This window comes from Limanda limanda, chromosome 2 (genome assembly GCF_963576545.1).
Source record: "Limanda limanda chromosome 2, fLimLim1.1, whole genome shotgun sequence".
Classification (NCBI taxonomy): Eukaryota; Metazoa; Chordata; class Actinopteri; order Pleuronectiformes; family Pleuronectidae; genus Limanda; species Limanda limanda.
This window is the reverse complement of record NC_083637.1, coordinates 20,536,497-20,552,440: the sequence shown is the minus strand read 5'-3', so window position 1 is coordinate 20,552,440 and position 15,944 is coordinate 20,536,497. Positions and strand designations below refer to the sequence as shown.

At 39.0% G+C, this 15,944-nt stretch overlaps 1 protein-coding gene across 1 annotated transcript in view; it reads left to right on the top strand.

The window, feature by feature from the left end:
* The window catches only part of tusc3 (tumor suppressor candidate 3), a gene marked incomplete at its 5' end in the record, with an annotated part of 65,063 nt that overhangs the window by 31,658 nt on the left and 17,461 nt on the right, over nt 1–15,944 (top strand). Inside the window, 4 exons of the mRNA XM_061085112.1 lie at nt 53–170; nt 3,023–3,163; nt 6,367–6,507; nt 6,638–6,727. Of these exons, the coding sequence (XP_060941095.1) occupies nt 53–170; nt 3,023–3,163; nt 6,367–6,507; nt 6,638–6,727 (490 nt within the window). The remainder of the gene's footprint in view (nt 1–52; nt 171–3,022; nt 3,164–6,366; nt 6,508–6,637; nt 6,728–15,944) is intronic.

Genomic DNA, 15,944 nt, shown 5'->3' with positions numbered 1-15,944 from the left:
TTTGTGATACTTTTTCTTGATTTTCATTTCTTGTTTCATTGTTATCTTATAGGCAGGCGAACGAGGAATACCAAGTCCTGGCAAACTCGTGGCGTTACTCGTCTGCATTTTCCAACAAGTTGTTCTTCACCGTGGTGGACTACGATGAGGGAGCTGATGTTTTCCAACAGGTAACTAGTCATTCAGTGTATAGGCAATCCAGTATGTATTCAACTGTGTCATGGCCAAAATAATTGTTTATTGTGACATTTGTGTCGGGTTTGGCAAATGAATACACAATACTACAAAATTCGAATATACTATGTTAGAGTGAAAGCCAGTTAAAATCAACACATTTTGATTGTAATTTCACAATTACCCTAGTGGAATTATCTTTTTAGCAATGTTCACGCATGGTTAAAAACCTTCATTATCACCCAACCCCTTACTCGACAAAAACACATTTACACAGTTGTATTTAATCCACAGGAAACACAACTGGTCCTTGTTGCAACTTCAGTAGCTTCATTTAAAATTTGTTCTTATCTGATTTAGTAATTAAAAATGTACCTTTTTATTTTAGGAGGGGTTAGTGTTGTTTTTTTTTTCTTCATATAATGGTGATTAATAAGACAAAGTGCTAGAAAAACTAATTGGACACCAAAAGTGTTTCACGGTTTTGCTCATATAGGATTAACTTTATCACCGCACCCGCCATATTGCAGAAGGTAATTTGCTCCATTAAATGAATAGCTGCGAAAAAAAGTAGGAGGTTAAACACCAGCTTTTTATATAAAGAAAAAAAGGTCACTGTGTTGTTGAGCAGGCAAATATGATCCACTTTTATGAAAAGGATGGTACACTAATATAACACCTTGGTTATTATAATACAAGGTTATTCCTTTAAACAATGTTAAATCTCATAAAATCTGTTTTATTTTCCATCTGCTCTTGATCTGGTGACTTTGGCCTCTATAGGTAGATAAGCAAACACAATGCAGTCTCTGCTGTGCATTTAATGGTCTGCAGTGGCTTTTGACTGGGAGGGGCAGTGGTTTTCACTCTGCCACTGTGGATTTCAGGAATTTGTGTTGCGTTCTACCATTTTAACTAAAAGGCTTTTGTTAAAGAATGAGTGTGTAGGTATTATTTTAAAATTATCCTCTCTTTTTTTTCTCTGGTAAGGCTGAGAAATGCTGGGTATGGTAGAAAAAAAACTTTAATCATAGTCAGCACTAGAAACATAAAAAATATAAAGGGACCTTTTCTTGTTCTACACTTCATACTCATATAACTGTTAAAACTATGCTAAGTCTAATTAGTCTACTATTTCATATTTAATAGTTTTTACCATTTCTTATCTTTCCCTTTTCTTCAACTTGCCATGGTGCTTTGGTTGGTTTCTTTTTCTTTTTCCGTCTTGCTCTCGGGCTTTAAAGTGACTTCTTTTATACTGTTCCTGGTATTGGATTTTTACGACTCTATCCACAATCGCTCATACAACAGAAAAACTATGCATTAGAAAATTAAATCATAACAACATAATTTTTCTGTTTGTTTGCTGGTTTATATGTCCAATGTATATTTTGTACATATGTTTACCACTTATTCCACATGTATGTTTACAGTGTTGCATCGGTAAACATATGAGTGCTTGCGCACATGCTTGTAATCCATTATGGTAATTTATCACATAATGGGTGGTTTGAGAAATAACCCACATATCAACCCTCATCTCTGCTCTCTCTCCACCTCTCCATTTTTATCTAGGTGTCTTTGGGAAAACAAAAGCAGTTGTCTTTATTGTTAGTTAAATAGGTGTGAAACATTGCAGGTGGAAAACAGGAGGGAGAGATGAAAGTTGGGTGCAGATTTAGAGATAATCAACCTCTTTTCAAAGTGCTGAATTACCCACTTTTGATGAGCTGTGTTTGTGTGCGCGTGAGCGTTTATACGTGCGTTTGGTTGTTTGTATGTATTCAAATCAACAGACGGCAAACGTTTGCATAGAAGAAACACATATTTACGCAAAGATAGAATTATTGGAATCAGCCACTCTATGCAATTATTAGCTGTGATAGCCAGCACACACCCACTCACTGTTTTGTATTTAAATCAGTACACACACAGAGAGGCATATAGCATGATATCAATAGAATACACTGGTCTAGTTTCTTTTAGATATTTTTTAAGGTTATTTATCGTCATTGCTCCTGTGCCATATTTTAGTATTTGGCATTTGGTCAATATAGAGTCCTCACATAATTTTTTTAATCATTTTTTTTACAAGCTACAACTGCAAAGTCAATTCATTCTAATTATATTTATACAATATTAACATGACAATTCTAGTGGTTTTCCTCATGTCTTATAGTGTTTCTCTCTTCATTTCTAGTAGGAACCAAATATTAAAGTATAGCCATTAAAGACATAGTGCACCTGAAAAATGCCTCCAATATGAAAGCAGAGTGGGCGTTTGTAGCTCAGCTTTGTTCTCTGGATATCATCATTGAATCTGCTTGCTGATTTAGATGTTTGGGGACCACTGAGCCACTCGCACACAAAACTCACAAAAAGGTTCTTACTGGCAAACTTTAGGGATACATACTGTGTCACAGCGGTGAATGATTTTAAAGCATTAGCTGGCTGCGAAATTTTACAAGACGTTATGAAAATTTCAAGACTATACTTGCGCCGTGCAAAAATACAATTACATTATTCCAGGGGAAACGTATTAAAGGCAGGATTTGCTCGTAGATTAACCTGCTGTTAAATGTTCCAAAGAAGAATAAACATGAAACTTCTTTCATACACACACAACCAAAAATAGAGAGATCAGAGGAAGCTGTTCATCTTAAAGAATAGACGTCCCAGTTACATTTGTAAAAGGTGAATGCATGGTACCAGTCAATGTAGTCAGTCTGTAGATTGGGATACTTTGATCCATGAAGTATTTTTTTTATCAATGGGTGATATGTTGACCAATATGTTTAATAAGTAGCATTAACCTGACTTCCACACCCTCATCTTCCTTTTCCTCTAGTTGAACATGAACAGCGCTCCAACCTTCATGCATTTTCCGGCCAAGGGAAAGCCGAAGAGGGCTGATACATTTGACCTGCAAAGGATTGGCTTTGCTTCAGAGCAGCTGGCCAAGTGGATTGCAGATCGCACAGATGTCCAGGTACTATGAACACAGATATTCACATTCACTCATTTGCATGATGCCATCATCCATCAGCGTCCATCCTCACCAACCAAGCAGGTGGATGTATCCTGACACCAAAATCTCAGTGTTGCTGCTATAACTAAGCGTTAAGTGTGAACGGGCGGCAGCAAAGGTCTGCAAGCCAGAATCAAACTCGAGCCGCTGCAGAGGCTTGAAGCCTCGTTATGTGGTGCCAGCTCTACCACATCTGCTATACTGCTCTGTTCTGATCATGTTTGTTAAGCCATGCTCTAAGCTTTCAATAACATTAAAGTATTACTTCAATGTTGATTTAATAGCCTGTGTATCTGACACATGGAATAGCAGCTGTATGCAAGTTAATCTCACACACCTTCAAAAGACATTCCTTCAGTGTGTGGGAGAAGTGCTCAGCTTTCAGTAACTTGCGACTATACAATGTACTATACAAGTACAATGTTACTTGACTACACAAATAAAGAAGAGAACAGGAAAAGGAAAAGAATGAGGAACAATTATGCTTTATAACCTCAAATGAAACTGAGTAATGGAAGTCAGTGTTTCAATCTATTGCCCCTATAGATTGAAAGAACGACAAATGGGAAATATGTTGACAGCTCTTGCTGCTCCATTTCATTTCTGCTCAATAACACCCAAATATACCAAAATATTTGTCAGAGTGTCTTAACCGAAGGACTTTACATGAGACACCACATTCCTTTATACCAGCTGGATTTGCCCAGAGAACCTCCAAAGGAAGGAACCTAGGAGGCATCTCTCCGACTTTGACGTCCGGACTCTCATCCCAAACTCTTTGCACTCAGCTGCAAACCACATCAGTGCATACTGAATGTCAGTGCCTGATGAAGTCAATAATAATAATAATAATGTTAATTATTATTAACTTTATTTGTATAGCACTTTTCAATACACTTCGACTTGGTAAAGGGGCTAGTTCACCGAGGTTTTGCAGTGATTTCTTCCTTGATGGAGGTGGGACCAAAGACAATTACATCAGATTTAGAGAGGTTTAGTTTGAGAAAGTTGTTTGCCATTAGGTGTGTTATTAAAGTGAGACATGTGTGGAGAGATGCAATGTTTCATTGGTCATTAGGACAGATAGTAATATAGAACAGTGAGTCATCATTGTAGCAGTGAAAGTGGACATTTTATTTGCGGATGATGTTACCAAGGAGGAGCATATAAATGGACAATAGAATAGGACCTAGGATTGAACCCTTGTGGACACCATACCGCATGTTTCAGGTCATAGTCACTGAGAAACTCTGGTTGCAAAGGTAAGACCTGAACCATTTTAAAGGCATGTGGGGGATTCCTGACCTGTCAGTACTGGGTACCACATTACCTGAAAAGGGCAGGGACACATCTCTGAGGTTTTCAAACTTAAAATTCTCCTTACCCTGCTGCTCCTTGAAACCCTGGCTATAAATGTCACTAGCAGGATTGGGGACAATGGGCAACCATGGTAGAGTCCAATACCCGCTGGAAACGTGTTTCACTTTCTGAACAGAAGAAGACATAGCCCTCGTTTTTGTTCTGCAAGGACTGGGTCGCCTGACGCAACAGCTACTGTACCCAATAGGGATGGGCATTCGATTAAATTGTCTTAATCGATCATCGGGAGAATTAATGACGAATCTTCGATTAATCATTCATATTTTTATATTCAAAAATTCACTATTTATAGGCTATATAAAAATGCAGTGAAAATAAAAAAAAAGACAAGCGTGTTTCCTCATTCAGATCTTTATTACAAGATGAACAAAATATGCGCTGCCGTAATCTCAAGCAGCGGAGCAGACAGCCAGAAGCCGGGGCTACTAAACACTAATAATATAAAAACAATCATGTTAAACAATAACTTAACCACAAATATATAATACTTAGGTCTGACAGGTTTTGCCACATGTAACTAAAACTATCAAACAAGGCACCGAGTTGAGAAAGCTTCATAAAAATAACTAGTAACTCACATACAACTTCAGCACCAGCCTACTGATTTGTGTTGAGAAAGATGACATGTTAACATGCTCTGGAGTCAGACGCGAACGCAGCCTGGTGACCGTCAGTCCAGCCGCCGAAACAACTCGCTCTGAGAGGACTGACGTCGCCGTGATACCATACAGTCTGTGCGTGATACACAGGTAGCTCCGTGCTAACTTGGCTAGCCTGGGGAACGTTATTCTCTGCTCGTTGTGCATCGCAGCTCCTCCGTGGCGTACTAACACAGAGTTGATGCTAGGTTGAGAGTGAGACCGAGAGCAGGACGCGCCGCCATTAACCAGCGTCGGATGTGCGTTCTTCAAGTGGTACATCATTTGAGTCGTGGCCGAGTTGTACTGAAACACAGCTTCGCAGTGTTTGCAGTGAACCAAGTCATTGTTTAATTCTAAACGGTCCCAAGCTAAACTTCGCCGTGACTTCTTCGTGTTTACTTTGGAAATGGTAACACTGTAACCATAGACTGTATATACTGTAACTCGCAGGTAACTGAGTAGGTCTGTGGCGTTTTTTTTCAAACACTGCCCCCCGTGGTCAAATGTGTAATTACCGAATTAATCGATGAAAAAATTATTTAATCAAGGAAATTCTTAATGATCAATTAATCGATCGTCGATTAATTATGCCCATCCCTAGTACCCAATATAATATACTCCTTCAATAATCCTCACTGGGTACCTTTAGGGACATGGTCATATGCCTTTTCCAAGTCTACAAAACACATGTAAACGGGATGGTCTTACAACAACCCCCTTAGCCCTCCCATGAGGGTAAAGAACGGTTCCACTGCTTAAAGGAACCTCAATCTGAGGTTGGATAGTAGATATCAGCCTCCTTCCATGCACCCTGGAATTAACCCTGAAATAACACACTGGAATTGAAACAGTCTGGAATTAACATGCAGGATGAGCTGTATGTTAATTCCAGTGTGATACCCAGATCACTTGGAGCATATCCTCTAATCCACATTTTAGACATAGCTACAAACTGATTATTATTATTATCAAATCTACTAAAAGCCTAAAAAAATTTTTTTCCTGCATCAAACCTGGAAAAGGGAGAATGGAGGATATTTATTCACAGTATTAATCACTATAACAATACATTTGAAATAGCGCTATATACAATTTATATGGTATTCATCTCTCTTTCTCTCTCTCTCTCCCTTTCCTCTCTAGATCCGTGTCTTCCGTCCTCCTAATTATTCGGGGACCATTGCTTTGGCTCTGTTAGTTTCTCTGGTTGGAGGTCTGCTGTATCTGAGAAGGAACAACTTGGAATTCATATACAACAAGACTGGATGGGCCATGGCTGCACTGGTATGACACACACTCTCACACACACACACACACACACAAACACACACACAGTTAAGAGATGACAACTATTTATCTGCTAATGATGTTAAACACCTGCTGGTCTTTATTCATCTCTCTGTGTTTGTGATAGTGTGTCGTTTTTGCAATGACATCCGGTCAGATGTGGAATCATATCCGTGGCCCTCCCTATGCCCACAAGAACCCCCAGAACGGACAAGTGGTATGAGTCACATTGTTTTTTCCTTCCTTTTATATCCAAATGCATAAATTCATCTCTGTACTTCTCTCTTGTTCCTTCACTTTGGTTATTTCATCCAACTTTAATCTCTTCACAACCTGCAATTTCTTTGATTCCTTGCCCCCATCCATTTTCCCTTTACAAATGGTTTGTGTTTTTCTAAAAATAATATATTTTTAAGAGGAAGTTCAATGTGTTGTACATTGTGGTGAGTGAGGCTGTATAAGATCAGTAATAGAAACATCTGTGAGGCTGCTGGCCCCAAGTAAAACACACAATGTGCTTTTACCACCTGCTAACACATCAGAGCACAGTGTGTATGCACGTCTGTGTAGCGTGTGTGTTATTAGACAGCTGGGCGCACTCCCTGTGTGTTAATATTACCCCAGGGACATGTCGAGTTTCCTTTTTTTGTCAGGTGTAGCTTTGCTTGCCATCATATAAGTGTGCTCACTGTATTGTGAAATTAAAATGAAAAGTCCTACAAAATTAAGGAGGAGAAAGAGAAGGGGATGCAGACATTGAGAAAGAAATAGGGTCAGAAAAAATCACAGAGATGAACAAAGAACCAAGGAAACTTCCCTTACAATCGGTGATAATGTAATAGTCCGATACAAGCCTTGTGTATATTTGCGCACACACAGATCTTTTCCTCTGGAGGTAATGCCGGAGTTTACAGATACAAATGTGCAGAGCTGTATACTTCAACGTCAACTATAGTGCTGGTTTTGTGTTGGAACTTAAGCGTGAAAAGGGGTGGACAGAGTGTGGAAGACATGCCAGGTCAGAGTTGAACCTGCGGCTGCTGCTGAGGACTCAAGCCTCAGTTCAGGGCCCCAACATATATTTAGCTTCTTTTCTGTCTCAGCTGTTTTGTCCCATGAATTCCTTCCTGCACTAGTAATGAGTTACTATTTTCCTTTCCCTTCTTGCTGCTTCTTTTGCTTCTCCGTGCCCTCCACCCTCCGCCCTCCATCACTCTCTCATATCTATGTCTGTCCTCACACCATGATACAGTCTTCATTAGAAAGAGGTGCGGTCAGCTAGTTTGAAATATCCCCATCTGCCTGCTGCTTCGCTCCTTTCGTCCTCTCTCATTCCTGCCTGCCTTTCTCTGAACTGAGCAGAGTGATGAGGGCAGCATTAAAGCTTTGACGTACTCAAGTGTGGAAATAAAGGCAGAAATTAATTCCCAAACTGTAGCCATAGGCGTCTGAGTCAAAGGCAAAGGTGAGCAGGTCACAAAAGATTTATTACTGAGCATGCAAGAAACAAATGATGCCAATTAGGCAAGGCTGAAGAGCTGTGGGAAGGGCCTCTGCATTGGCTGTTGAAGTTGGGAAACCGGAAGATCAACACAGAAAATGGAGAATTTCATGAACTTTTCAAACTAGAAAGGCAGCTTCTGAAACACACGAGTGAAGTGGTTCAGACTGTTGTTCATGAAGGTCATAGCAAGACTGTTTTCTGTGACTGCATTAGATGGTACAGGTGTACCGGATAAATGGACCATAGGATGTATGTGAACCTATTATGTGAAATCATATGAATGTCTCGAAGACTGTCTCTATTATGCTATAACTTTCTGTTTAAGCCCTGGAAGTGCCCAGTCAGCCAGGGCTCATTGAGGAACCATAATTATTCCTCTTTGCAAGATAAAACCAGTGACATATCGTACATGCTTTAACTCAACCACTTTACTGCCTTACTGCAGCCACTCAACCAACATAGCAGCAGGTACAGCTGCAATACATCCTGTGTAAATGGCCTTCCTCTCTTTCTTATCGCCCCCCCACCCCTCAACCCTTTTTCCACCTTCATTCTCTCTTCAAATACCTCTCTTCAAATCTCTGTCCTCCTGACAGTTAATGGCTTCAACTGGTCAGATGATATTGAAAAGATACCCGTCTTATCTCTCCTGTTCTCCTTCCCTCTCATCTTTTCATGTTACTTCCTCTCACCTCCTTGTCTACTCTCCCACTCCTCTCTCTCTCTCTCTCTCTCTCTCTCTCCCCAGACAGTGTAATTCCTTTAAAATGATGAGCGAGCAAGGCCAGGTAGACTATATTGAAAGGATTTGTCAACAGACGAATGGCGCGGCCAAGCAGATGAAATTGTACTGAGTGTCTCAATGTGTAGCCAAGAAAATTCTGCAAGCTCAGACACACATATAAACACAAAATGGGAAAAAGACACATTTGTGAGTTAACATATATATAGAAACTCAATGACCATAGCCAAATCCATTTACATAGGTCCCACAACTACACATTTGTACAAATGAAATACTACAGCCACATTCTGACACACAATACAAGGAAACAAAGTTATGTATTGAACATGGTCTCATCACTAAATTGTGTTTGATGTTGAAGTACTTGTCTGTATGTCAGGCAAGAAAACTATGATATGAATTTCAACATCAGCACCAGGGAGTCCCTCAGCTTTGGATTTTATTACAAATAACCACTTAGTTTTTTTCCACTCTATTGACTGATGACATTTCCATATTTCCGGCTGATTTCACATGATTGGTCGATGGCTTTTGGCAGCTTTTGGCAGCAGCCCTCTCTACATTACTGCTAACCTTTCACATTTCAAAAAAGGAACACTGCTGTCACTTTCATTTGTTCTCTTCAGCTAGTTGACTTCCCGACTTGAAGAGTTTAAAAGTGTGTTGTGTGTAAGTGAGAGTGGGTTCTGCTTTATCTTTTTCGCCTGTACCTTCACCCATCGGTGTGTATTTGATTGAGAGAATGCTTGTGTGTTTATCTGTGTGTTTTCAGCCGATACAGAGTGAATTGAAGTGTGTAGTGAAGCAGTGAAATAAATTGTACTTTAGGCCGGCTATTTGTTCAGACCAGTGGACACTGACCATCCCTCTCTGCGGCTAAACTCAGCCACTCGCACACTCACACGCTTGCGGTCATTCACAATGTGATTGGAACCATTGTATTTGGCAGAAAAATTTAATATTAGGAACGTATATATATTATTAAACATTAATGTTGATCTGAGCTATACAGGGTTTGGTGTAGAGGAGAAAATAGAAGAAAAAAAAGTGACCAGCGTATCCCATCAATAACAGAGACAGTTTCATAATAAATAAATAAAAATATCTCGATGATAACATTTAAGGTTTCTATGTAGAGCTCTGTGCCCCCCCCTTCCGCCTCCATCAGCACCCCCGGGAGAAATCCCACTGCATCAGTAGGTCGTCAAAACATCCATATAATTTTTACCGTCCTCGCAGGCAGGCAGGCAGGCAGGGAGGGAGGCCTCATCATAGTTTCAGTTGTAGCTGTGCATGTTCCTGCGAGGGGCAGCAGCATGCAGGCAGACCTTGGTTTAACACCTGCAGACACACGTACTCTCTGTGCACCTGTCACTCGGGCTCTGTTTAGCACGCAGCTCTCATATTTTAATGAATGGACATTTAAGATCTCATCTGTTTGAAATATGCAGCTGTAGAAGCTCAGTGATAAAGTGACTATATGCTTTCTGTTCTCTCATTACTTGGCATCTCTACTCTCCCGGTCTGTACACCATCACCTTTAATAAAGACTGACTGTAGCTTGCTTACTTTCTATTGGGTAAGCTAGTTAATTCAGTACTTGGATGAAATGACAAGGCGTATTTCAACCACAGACTCCTGTCTCGTAAGTGTCTGCAAACCATTCCACTCTGCGGAACAATTTTCACTCTGACAGAGAAGGTGAAATGAAAGTGGATGGTGCAACAAAGCCAATTACGTAGCTAGAATAGCCTCCTCTACTTTGGACTACGGCTGTTCATTTCCTCAAAGGTCAGTAATGTTAGGATGGCTTGTTATTGATCAAATCTGTTGGTCAAATTTTCCTGGAAATGAATCTATTGATTGTGTTGATTTCATTTCAATAAATACATTGCATTAGATAAAACGCAAGTTAAGATTAATTAAATTCACTGGAAATAAGCCTGTAGGAGTTGATCCTTCTGTCTGGCACATTAAAAGTTGGAAAACACTCAGCCCAACTTGAGCTGTTGACCACTAAGAAGGTTTATTGGAGTACTTGGGGAGGTGAAAGTTTTTTATTTGTTGGTTTGTTTGTTTGCCTTGTTCCTTCATCCCTGTCCAGATTTATTCAAACTGTCCGTGGGTCAAACCAACTGTGTATGTGTTTTTACTACTTATTACTAAATAAAATTCCCCAAATCCCTAAAAAACAAAACACATATAATACATACTCATTTGAGGAAATTAGTAGACACCATATTCTACTGATTGACATATTTTCAAAAGCAAGAAAACAGGTTTTAAATGGCTTTAATTGACTCTTGGGCTCTGGACTCTCCATGGAGTGTGTAAACATTGAACTGTGAGTAGATAATGAGATTTTAAAGCATCATCTGAATTCCTAAAAACAAATTACCATATATTTTCAAATGAAGAGTTCAATGAACCTTCCCGTAGTCCCTCTGCTGTTCTGGATAAATGATCTGTGTATGCTCTCAGTTCTGCTCCGTCAAACCAAGAGGTATTTAAATTCCAAATTTTCAGCCTTCATTTAAAAATGAATTGCTTTAATTTTCACCCTTTAATTATTCTCCACTTATTTTTTCAACATTTTCTGTTCTGAGCTCCATCATGTGTCAGAATGTTGTGCAGCTCTTTCAGGTTACGAGTATGATTCTTTCGAGATGTTTCTTCCTGGAAACAATAGTCTCTCTGCCTTGTTTTCTTCTTCCACCATCTTGCTCTTACTCAATCTTATTTAACTGAGATCACAGTTTTGCTGTGCTGCCTGGGAACAGAGCGGTGGTGTTGGTTGTGAAACTTGATGGTTCAACCTTATCTCTGATATTTATTAGTGGAGTAGAATAGATGGGTTGCATGACTTTAGTCGCTAGGAAAACTACTAATCTCATGTTAACTCCAGGTTAGTGAGTTGCAAAAGCTGCCCTCTACTGCATTTTGGAACAGCTTTTTTTTATAGGAAAAATTTGATCAGTTGAGGTATCTTGAAGTGAGTGTATATATGTATATATATGTTAGCTAAGTTAGGACTTTTTTTTAGATACAAATGTTGTATTATATAACGTACATCTTTTTTAATTATATTTATATATTCATCATCAACACCCTAACAAAACATACAATACATACAAACACATAAAAGACCAAAACATTCATTCGGATATGTCACTTAAATGTATTTTTACATTCATATGATCCTTTTGATTGTATGGAAAACCTTGGCTGAGGCTTTTACCAAGAGTACCTTACAAGGTTTCACTTCTAAGATCGTCCGTCATTACAACCATTGAAATCAACATACAGAGTCTAAAACTATTGTTTATACAAATGATGCATGTATTCCCACTCCATCTCTCTCCCGCTCTTTTACTTACTCTTTCTCCCCTGTTCTTTCTGCTTTGTTGACTTTTCATTTATCCCTCTTCCTGTCTGAGCGCCTGCTGACCTTTAGCGAACATAACACACAAACACACATTTACACACGCTATGCACACAAATACATGATACGGGATGGAAAAGGATGAATATAGCTATTTGTAAAGGTTATCTGGTCCACGGGTATTAACAGCTAACGGTACAATGTTCTGGTTTTAAAAAGAGAGTAGTCAAGTGAAAACAAGGAGGGACAACGCCTGTTCATTGCTTGTACCCTTTGAGTTATGACTGTGTAATGAGCATTTCCATGTGTTTTTTCTGACTTGCGACATTGTCGGATGTGACACATTAGGAGACTAATTGACAGCCACTTGCCAGAGCCTGTTCTCAACCTCATTTTTACACAATCGTATGCATGTGAGATATGGCCTCCCTCTGTGTGTATGCGTGTGGATGTAAATGCATATTATTCGCCTGCATTGGTGTAGACACCTAATTTGCTTCGAAGTCTAACAAATGAGCTGTTTCATGCAGTTCTTATATAACAAGGTTTCTTAATGTCAATGTATTCAAATGAGTGCATGAACACAGACACCCACTAGGCTATTCGCATCTTTATTCATGTATTAGAAAGAGTGTGAACACATATATTACCGAGATCTTGATCCTAAGAGAATGAATTAAGAAAACGCACTAGTAAATTATCATCAGGTGATGTGTTTGGTAAAAGTCTCAACATATTTAATAGTCTAATGTTGATATTTAATTGAGCGAACCCGTAATCATTTACCTTCTTGAGGCCTTCTGAAGGAATAATGTTAAAACTGGAATTATATCTTGCATATATTTTTCTTTCTGCTCAAGTTATTCAGTGCTTTTTAAATATGTTTTTTAACCACGGATGTGGTAAATACAAATATGGAGAAAAATATAACATTTAACATTCTGTTAATATAACAGAATACTTCTTTCGTCCAATTCTTTCACAAAATTGCACTTTATCATGTACATGTTATTTAAGGACAGACTTGTTGTTTCCAAGTCATTAAGAGAAATTGGGATCTTAAAAAGCTAATCCATCAAATTAATTGAAACAGTGGTAGTCTGAAGTTTCACCAGAAAGCTCAACAGCATGAACCTGTCTAAATCCATGAAGGTGGAGCCATCACGAGGATGTTTAAAATGGGAAAAAGAAAAGAATAGAATGTGTCAGCATTTTGTATGGTAAAGTCCCATCGAAATCAGTAATAGGAGATAATGGTTTTGTTACAACAAGATGATAATATTTTAGCTTTGTTTCTAAAAGACAGAGAATTAAGGGTAAGTCTACTGATGTTTTATTTGTTCTAAATTAAAGGAAAGAAATCACATGAAAAGCCAAGATTTAATTGATCAGTAAGTTATATTGTTGCTCTGGGTTTCCTCACGATGATGAACGTAGTATTTTGTTGAAGTTGATTCTAAATACAACATCCCTCTGCTGTAAATACCATGTAGTGCACCAAATGTGGATAAATGTAGTCTCCAGTATTAACAGTGTTAAGTAACATTAGCTATAATATGACATTGTATCACTGTTTTGAAAATAAGAAATCTTTGTCTTTTCAATTCATTAACACATTTTTAAAGATTTGGGTCTTCACTGGGCTGAACTGAGAGCACGACAAACATTTTGCTGATTTTGTTCTTTTTGTAAAATCGTTGACAGTAATAAAAACATAGGATGTGTTTTTGAGTTCTTAGGTAAACTTTCGAAGTAAAGTTCTCTTGCCCCGTGTTCTCAGCAAGTACATAGTAACTTGGCAGTAGAAGCAATGCTACCTGTCCTAAAGTTGGAGATAGATGACTCAGTCTGTCCATTCTTTAATTAAATAGATTTAAAACATGCCCTTTTGTATATTGTTTAGCTGTATTCAGCACCAAACCTTATTTCAAAGACTGAATGTGTACGTAGGTAACCTGTATGTGTGATTAAATTAGAGGGAGAGCATTTTAGTTTGTGAACATTGAGTTAGCTCCTCCATTCATCTCTGTGTTAGATCAATGGGCTGTGGCTGCTTCTACTTCCAGACAACCTGGATGTATGTTCTTTTAATGAACACACACTTTGTTTCACATAGAGAAATGTTCCCCGAACAGTCGAGTCCACAAACAGCCAGTTGGTTAGTAGTTTTCAGTATACACATGCATAGGTACACTCTCAGCCTTGCACACTAATGAATGGAACTCCTTCTTTCTAATCCATCAGATTAATTGGAAGTGCCCAGCCATGGATTGACAAATTTTTCATTCCCCCAACCACTGCTCTCTCTTATAGCCTCTATCTGCATTTGCTGTTTATGTTGAGGGGGTAAGATGCAGAGAGTCTTGGAAAAAATCTGAATGAAGTAATGTTTGTTTAGTTTTACCAATGAAAGAAAATATCTAAAATGCAGTTGTTACTCATTCAATCTGTCAATGAACATCCATGAAATATTGGTCCTTTCCAACTAGTTAACACTAAAGTGCGAACACAGGAGCAGAGACATAATACGTTTTAAGATGTTTGTTTTATAAGTTTGCAAAAATCCTAAAAGTTGAGTCAACAGACTGATGGTACTGAATTGTGGTAATACCAAACTAGGCAGGGGCCAGCAGAGGTTCTGGGTTTGACTGGTTTCCTGATAACGAAGCAAGGCAGGCAGGCGCGGTATCCGGACTTGGTTCTAATGCAGGGTTACAGATGAAGGGATGTGACTTAACATTGAAGGCAGCTGAGTGATGGAGCTAAGGCACAGGTAGACAGACTATTACCAAGACGGAGACAGGTAGCTGACGGACAGGTTATTTCAAAAAGACAGACAAAGAGTGTGGCTGTAATGTTTACAGCACTGGAAGTGACTGAACGATCGATAGGAGAGGGATCAACCAAACGCAGGACAAACACAAGGCCAGGGTGGGGACAGACAGCATGCAAACATGAGCAAGATGGGGAAGAAAGCCAAGTCCTAACACTATCAGTGCCAGGTAAACTGTTTGTTTTTTCATCCGGTATCTGTGGATTTCCCATGCTGCGCACCAGGAGCAATGCATATGGTGATAGGGACAGAGCAGTCTTTGGCAAAATACCTAGCAGGCGTCCCTGAAAAGTTTCTGATGCTCCACATAACAAAGAAACTTGGCATTTGGAGGAAGGATTACTGTCGAAAAAAAGAATGTGATCAACAAAGACAGATTGACATCTGTGTGGCTTTTTCTTGTTGAAGGTTAGAAGAGGAGACACTAAGGGCAGATACTGATGTTGAACTCTTCACATTTCTCTGCATGCAACAGTATATATAATATATATATAAAGTGTTTGTGCATTTTCAAGCGTGTGCTGCCATATATCAGTCTTATAAAAGTGCTGCTAGTATACATGGTCCTCGATGGTACTGTAAATTGAACACCTTTAATAACCTGTATCACATTCATATTGTGTTTATAGAAAACAGTGTGTCACAAGGCACAAAGGCTGCACTTGTGGTTATGCCCATAGTAATGTTTTTGAGTGGTGCTGACTTGTGCTGCTTTATGTGGAGACGGGCCTTTGTGATTTTGTCGCTCCCTCCATAAAGTTACATAAAGATAGGGCTTGTTTTGTTGCTATTTGGTGGATTCCATGAGCCTTGATATAGCTAGTAAAACTCGTAACTCAGGAAAGGCTCTCATGTCAAATGAAAGCTGAACCAGGGTGTGAAACATTTTAAATACAAGTTAATCTTAACTACAACTCATTTAACATAGTTTCATTGAGCTTCACAGCTTTCCTAGTCAATCAGCACCCAA